The 7,766-nt window shown below is 57.9% G+C and overlaps 1 protein-coding gene across 2 annotated transcripts in view; it reads right to left on the minus strand.

Moving 5' to 3' along the window:
- LOC113213117 (uncharacterized) overlaps nt 1–7,766 on the minus strand; it is a 130,039-nt gene that overhangs the window by 21,935 nt on the left and 100,338 nt on the right. For both annotated transcript variants that reach the window (XM_052267560.1, XM_026432070.2), the window contains 2 exons: nt 5,101–5,242; nt 2,759–2,934 (listed from right to left, as the gene is read on the minus strand). In XM_052267560.1, coding sequence (XP_052123520.1) covers nt 2,759–2,934; nt 5,101–5,242 — 318 coding nt within the window. The remainder of the gene's footprint in view (nt 1–2,758; nt 2,935–5,100; nt 5,243–7,766) is intronic.

Below are 7,766 nucleotides of genomic sequence, written 5' to 3' on the forward strand. Positions count from 1 at the left end.
TGCGTCGTGTCGGGGCGGAAGCGGCGGCCAGAGCCAAGCAAGCAACCCCCGCGAGACACGCCGCCCCCGGCCGCCCCCCGCCCCCGCTCTCAAACACAGTCCGCGCGTGTCGTCTAATTAATTTCAAGAGGATGTGATTAATTTCAAGGCGGGGTGAGCGAGCGAGCGAGCGGCGCCACGCCGCCAGGCAAGCTTCTAGGTAATAAGCACGAGCAAGCGGTGGCGGTTGCGCCTGCGGATGTGTACCGCAGCAAGCAGCAGCAGCGGCAGCAGCAGCGGCAGCAGCAGCAGCGGCAGCGGCAGCAGCAGCAGCAGCGGCAGCAGCGGCAGCAGCAGCGGCAGCAGCAGCGGCAGCGGCAGCAGCAGCAGCAGCGGCAGCAGCGGCAGCAGCAGCGGCAGCAGCAGCAGGCAGCGCGAGCACCAGCTGGCGTGAGCTAGATGAGCCCCCCTCCGGTCTCTACAGTGTCCCGGCGGCGCCGCCAGCGCGATGTCCTCAGGGAGGCAGCCTCAGCGCGCCCACCTCCGTCCTGCTGCTGCTGCTGCTGCTACAGCCGCTCCTCCCTCAACCCCCCTCGTCGCCCCCTTTGCGTCCGGGGAGCCCACTCACTCTGCGCCGGTCCGAGGGACCTTACCTCAAGCTACAATTAGAGCCCCCCGGAATGGGACCCATTTCCGGGCGAGAGTAAGGGAGGACGCAGAGGGAGAGAGATGGAGAGGGACGGAGAGAGGAAGAGAGAGAGAGACAGAGAAAGAGAGAGAGCCGAGGGCGAGAGAAAAGAGGCGGCGGGGCGAGGGTCGGGCCCTACGGACCCAACGCGCCCCCAGAGCTGCCCTCCGTAAAATAACCCAAAATGGCAAGGACAATGAGCGATGCAGTTCGCAACCACCACCCCCAGGACACACGGCGCAAAGAGCGGGGGCGAGCGAGGAGCCACCATAATTATCCACCACTGACCGCCCACCCACCGGCATAACGTTGTGGGTGAATGTCGCACACTTGTACGTGTGTTAACGCCCATTCGTAAACAACGTTGAGGCTAAAGTGTGAATTTCAAAGGAAAATTCAACACACTCCTTCAAGTGTACGACATTTACACACTCGCGTTTCCGCTTCAAGGACCTTGTGAAGTGGTGAACGACGCACTACCCGACGATGCTCTTGTGGATATGACGTCCAGGGTCGCGCTTCTATTTAAGAGTTGGCTTTATTAACTTGGAAAACTTCGTCCCTCCCAGAAATTATGAGTGTCTGTTTTAGTTCACAGTTATTATTGACAAATTGCTGTCGTTTTCCCGTGTTGGTTTTGAATGTTTTTCTTGGCTGTCGGCCTGCTTATTGTTGCCCACACCCTAGGGACACACTCCCCGGGGCACGGGGCTGCCGGCCTCGTTGTCTCCCTCCCGAGTGTCCCTCGCGCCCTCGAGGAGGCCGCCGGTCCCCCTCGGGGTCCCTCGCCCCGCCGCACCGGCAGAAGGCCTGCTCGCCTCGCCGCTGACCGAGATGTGCTGCTGCTGCTGACGCAGGGGCACTCCGTGCTAATCCTATTGGAGGGCAGGTCGGCCCAGGCCGCCCGGGGTCCGAGGCCGACGCAGAGCGGGCGACGGCGGGGCCGACGTGTACGGGGAGGGGATTTAGCCCCTCCCACCCCCCTCCCGTCTCCGGTTGTCGAAACAAAGGGCGCCCCCTCGCCGTCGCGACGCTCTTACCAACTCGTCGAAATTAGATGTCGGTCCCTCGCCTCCGACCTTCCTCCCTCGTCTCTCCGCTGCTGCACCTTTCATCTCCCTCCCCCTGTCTTTACCTTCCTTCTCTCTCTCTCTCCACCCCCCTCCCTGTGACTAAGACCCAACCCAAAGTTGGCGGGGTTCTCGCCGGGTTGGTTCGAGCCACGCCACGCCGAGGCAGCGCGCGCGCGAACGAAACGCGACGAACGCCAAGGGATGAGATGAATCTCTAATAAAGTTTACCAAAAACTTAAAAAGTGAAACCGAATTATGGTTGCCTTCCACAAGAAGAATGGCGTGAGGAGGGTGGTTGGGGAGCGCGTGGTGCGGCAGAGTGAAGGGGAGAACGGGTAGAGGTGGGGTGGGAGAGAATAGGGGTTGGGGGGATGGTGGGATCATCAGTGTCGGGTCCACCAAATGAGGACCGACGGAGTGAATCCCAGAGTGAATTACAGACGAAGGACCCCGGCGTCTTTGTAATCATGGAGATGGTCCGCACCACGTGAAGTAACGGCGCGGTCCCCGCCCGGGCGCGCCCCCACGCCGCCCCCGCCCCGACCCAAATCCGATTGAGCGGCGACGGCGAGGAGGACTCGACTCGAAGGGGCCGTCCGTTTTCTACGTTGCTGCACACCACTGCCGCGTCCCGTCTTCATCGCACATTATCTTCGCTCACTATTATACCATGTGCATGCAGTACGTCCGTTTGTGCGTTATTGTTATTAAATTACAAAAGACCACCTTATGAAGTTGTTTTCCAACCGTTATTTTTATAAATATTTTGACGAGCAAGGGCAACGTGGCCGATTCCAACTCTAATAACTACAAGTCAAAGTGTATTAATGTCAAAAAATTTGGTGAGTTAATTTATATTCTCACACTTGGACCAGCAAAAAAAAGTGTGAATTTTCCAGTAAAATGTGTACACTTTGTGTCCCAAGTGTACTAACGGATTCACACCCAAGCGTTCGAGATTGACCCACTTGGATTTCTAGGATGCGCGGTAGAGTAGTCGTGTGTTGTTAGTGCTCACCGGAGTACACCAGGATCCTCTTCCGCTTGGTGTAGTTGGCGTCCGGCAGCCGCAGCTCGCACTCCAGGATGGTGGGGTTCTCGATCTCGCTCTCAGGCATGAGCGTCCAGGCCGTGATGTCGAACACGCCCTGTCGGCTTACCGTGCTGACCGTCACGCCAGGGAGGCCGTGCGACCTACAGAGACGAAAAATAAAAATTGTATAGTAAAACTCAATTACAGAGATTAAACAGGGTGGTCCATAGACCCCTTCCTTTATTTTGCTTATGCTGTACCGCATGCAGGCGTGCGAACGGGCTTGCCTACCGTCGCTCCGCACGGCCCCTTGTGGCCCCGTGTGAGTATGCAACCCGCCCGCACGCCTGCATGCGGTACAGTATAAGCAAAATAAAGGAAGGAGTCTATGGACCACCCTGTATTGTGAAAGTTTTTACTACTCGTCACTTTTCACCAAATCCGCATTATGTTAGTTTGCCTGATCAGACTTAAATAAATTCGTTTTGTAACCATCCATAACTTTTGCATAAAGTATCTTTTTTCGAGAGGATAATATCTGACACACCTCCTAGTTTGTGTGAAGCAGAGCAGACTACAGACTGTAAAATTCTACAATTTTCTTTTCGGTATGAGACGCTGTGCGCATTTCTGCACAATACCAAGGGCAGGTGCACCGAAGACAACAGATCATCCAGAAATTACGTCCGTTTTTCTGAGATTCATATGGGAAATCACGGGAGTTCGGCGCCTGCGAGACTCGGGTTAGGCCAACCCGCAGTGCATGCATGCATTGCAGGCAAGACGGTGCCTACCCACCAGGCGCTACATGTCAGCTTTTCATGTTGAACTTGGCCCAGGGGGACAATGACGGACGTGCCTTATTACGCGAAAGTTGTAATCCACTCATCATCTATTTCGCTCCCTGTTACATTTATGTAACAATCGATTAACAAATACATTTATTTGACGTAGCATATGGATATCCGGCTGATCCCCTCTCGTTCACACACGACTCACGTGTTTCCAGTGCACGTGTTCCCCTTCCCCCCCCCCTCTCTCTCTCTCTCTCTCTCTCTCTCTCTCTCTCTCTCTCTCTCTCTCTCCCTCCCTCACGTGTTCCCAGTGCACGTGTCTCCCCTCTCGCTCGCTCTCTCCGCCCCATTACTCTCACTGCCGCCGCTTCCCTGTCGTGCCGCACCTGTTCAGAGCCATACCATTAGGCCTGGCTGCCCTGTCCTGCTCCGTCTCTCTCTCTCTCTCTCTCTCTCTCTCTCCTCCTTCGCTCTCTATCTGTCTGCCCCTCCGATTTGCTGTGCACATCGAGAGCGAGACAAAGACAGCCCAGGCCCAGCTCGGCCGCTCTCCCCACCGTCTGCTACAAACAACAGACAGACAGACATAACAGACGGAGCGGCAGCAGTCTAGCGAAGCAGGATTTAGTGGAGCGTCCGGCGTTAACTGGACTGCAGCAGAAGCGCAGCTGCTGTGCTGCGCGCAGCTGTTGCACTCAGCCCCTCACTGCTGCAACCTATCAAGCCAGACATCCAGCCTGACGCCCTACGGAAGCCTCTCGGCCGCTAGCCCCGCCACACCCCACCCCACCCCCGCCCCGCCCCCGGCAGAGGCCTGGTCCTGGTCTGTGGTTGTCAACAGCCCCCACGCCCAGCCGTGGCCTATCGCGGCCCGGCCTGCGGCCCTCCTGTTCGTCCCGCCCAGCCGTGAAACGGCCAGCGATACTCGTAAACCCGCCACGCGCTCCGCCACACCCCGCCAGTCGTCGCCCCACCGCACCGCCCGGTACGCACATGGGTGTGAATCAACTACTCCCGCATAGGGGATATATACACGAATGGCCCGGGGGGGAAAGCAAGGCGCCAAAGTTGGCGCGCGCGCGCGCCGGAGGGAACGGAAACAAGGGAAGTGTGCGGTGGAAATTTAACTCCGGCTCGTGTAGAGTGCACGGCCAAGCCCCAACCCCCGCGCGAGCAACAACATTAGTGATGAGTGACGCGCGTTCAAAAGTATAGCTCTGTGCGACCAGCATACCAGAGAACGTTATTAGTTTCTGTGGGGGCGTCGAAGTAATATTTTAAATCTACTATATCTAATTTTGTGATCAGATTATTCAAGGGAAAATAAATATGCATACACCGAAAAAACAAGTTTGTGAATGTCGCAAACTTGTAGGTGTGAACACCATTCATTCGTACACATGAACGACAAGTGTATGAATTTTCAATTCTCATACCTTTACCCCCATAAGTGCACAAATAGGCATTCACCCACCTTCAAGTGTGGTGCGATACTCACACGCAGTAACGAGCATGCAATTGTCGGTTACTCACTTGCCGGCGGCCCCCGAGGGCGCGGGGTCCCGGTACAGGTTCATGCGGGGCTCGGGGAAGACGCCGTGCGCCCGGCACGTCACGTTCACGTGGTCGGGCGGGTTCGTCTTGCTCTTGATGACCTCGAAGCCCTTCTCCGGAACTGCAACAAAAAGGGGGAAAACAACACTGAAAACAACCATTCGAAAGAGCGCGCCGCAGCAGCGAGAGCCTCGGTCGTTTGAGTGCGTGAGCGCCTTAGTGGTGAAGCCGAGGAGGGGCAGACGGCGGCGGGGGCGGCCGGCCGGCAAGTTCCGCGGCCCCAAAGGTGTTTATTAGTTTGTCGCCCTGGCCGGCCCCGGCTCCCCCACTTGGTCACGGTATAACCGCTGGACTGTTCCCCAATTAGGATCTCCGGATTATGCGGTCGCTTGCTTTGGGGTCTCGGCCTCCAGAACTGAGGTTTGACTCAAGGTGCTAACCAGAAAGAGGGGGTGGGGCGGTGGGGGAGGGGCATAACCTCTGGCACAGCAGCGGAGAGGGTCCCACCGCTCAAACTTGCCGCGCGCGCTCCCAACCGTACCGTGGCGGCGTGGCGGCGGGGCTGCCCCCGGTCTGCACCGCCAGCCCCGCCTCCGCCGCCCCCGCGAACAGACGTCAAACAAATGCCGAGCGGCCAGAGCGGACGCGGGCTCCGACGGGTCTTGCGATCAGGTGAAACCGCAGAAACTTGTGAATTATTATGGTGAGGGGGGAGAGGCAAGAAAGAGAGGGAGAGAGAGAGAGGTAAGGAGAGAAGAGGGTGAGGGATGGACGAAGAGGGTCAAGCGAAGGAAGCCAATTGAATCCTCCTAGCTCCTGCGCCAGTTCGGCTGCTCGACTTATTTTCGCCCGGAATCCGAATTATCTGGCCATCTATCTATCTCAGGCGGCGCGGCAACGCCTCCTTGCGCAGGGGCGAGAGAGGGAGTGAGAGGGGGGGGGGGGGGCAGCGTGCTGCTCGCGTTCCTGTCGAGGGGCCTGGTTAGCAGGTGTGAGAGGGGGGGGGAGAGGAGTGTGGGATGGCTCAAAGAGACAGGCCGACGGCGACAGAGAAACAAATTTGCCCCCGGCAGCCATTCGGTAACCACTTTATCGTTGGGCGCCCCACCACGCCCCGCCCCGCCCTGGCCACGCCTTGTCCCCGTGTCCGCCCGGCTGCTGCAGCACTGCGAGGGCTGATCCGGGAGCAGCAAAAAAGGGAGGATGGGTGGTGTAGGAGAAGAGCCGCGCCACGCCGACAGAGTGAGGGAGAGGGAGCGAGAGAGAGAGAGAGAGAGACAGACAGACAGACAGAGAGAGACAGAGAGAGACAGAGAGAGAGAGGAATTGATCTACGAACGAGCCAGAGAGAGAGACAGAGAGATAAAACGATACAGCGGGCGGCAGTGATAAGGCGGGGAGGAGCAGAGCATTTAGCCCCGCAAATTGGGCAACGCATTTCGGTCCTGCCGGACCGTGCCACGCCACGCCACGCCACGCCCCGCCACGCTACGCCACGCCACGCCACGCCACGCCCCGCCACGCCACGCCACGCCACGCCGGCTTAGCCCGACCCGCCAATTATCCATTGTTTCTCTGTGTTCGGCTTCCCGCACAGAGGGTCCTGGGGGTCCTGAAGGAAGGATGCCGAAGTCAAAGTGCAACAGCCGGTGCTGGCGAGTGATGCCCGTGTTTGTTTAACAAATACCACTCTGCTGGACAAATAAAGGAAGGCCTTACTACAGGTTCACTTGCAGGTCCCCTACAGCATGTGACGATAAGCGCCCGAAGGCACTTGGGTGAAGTGCCTGAAAGCAAGATTATTTCACACTTTTTGACCATTTTTCAAGAGTCAGAAAATAAGTAAAATCCTTTTTCCTTTTAGATAAAAAGGGGTTTATTCGGGTGAGACAAAAGTCGTCAAAAAATTGTACAAATTTTACAAGAAGGTTTACAATTTAACCAATATTTTGCTGTTCTCTTTTTCGAGTAGCGTCGCGTGCCCTTTTGGGGAGCGTAACCGCGCGCAAGAGCTACGCGCAGGTAAACGCACCCTGTGACTGAGAAGAGGGAGCGGGTTAAGGGCGGTGCGCGCAGCGGCGCGGCGAGGGGTGCGGAGTGGGAGGTCGGGGGTAACCAACCCCCCCAGTTGGCTCCTCTGGGGGCAGTCGGGCAAAAGGGCGACAGCAGAAATGGGTGAACCTCTCTCCCCGGTTGACATTCCACAGGATGTGTGCCCCCAGCCCTGCTGCGAGTGCGCCCGCTGCTCTACTGAGGCTCCACTATCGGGGGAAGGGGATCTCGTTCCCTCTGTCCTCTTCGGATCCCCGCGCGCTCTTTGGTCACGAGCCAAAAGGGGAACCCTCCGTCCCGTCCCACCCCGCCCCTCCTGCAGCCCCCTTGCACCACACCAAAGTGAAGGCACACCTTTCCTACCACCCGCCTCCTACCCTCTCACGCGCGCGCGAGACCGCAACCGTCTGAACCTATAAATACACCCTTAAAAAAAAAACTGGAATTTAATTGTGTGCATGAGTGTGTGTGTGTGTGTGTGTGCGGCCCGAGAGCTGTCATCCAGTCACTGTGGGGGCGGCGCGGGCCGCGGGGGCAGTCTCTCGGCCACGGCCATAATGGACGCGAACGGATTGGAACGGGCGGTGCGGGGG

The sequence above is a fragment of the Frankliniella occidentalis genome, unplaced genomic scaffold (genome assembly GCF_000697945.3).
Source record: "Frankliniella occidentalis isolate FOCC.00 unplaced genomic scaffold, Focc_3.1 Scaffold54, whole genome shotgun sequence".
In the NCBI taxonomy this organism is placed as follows: Eukaryota; Metazoa; Arthropoda; class Insecta; order Thysanoptera; family Thripidae; genus Frankliniella; species Frankliniella occidentalis.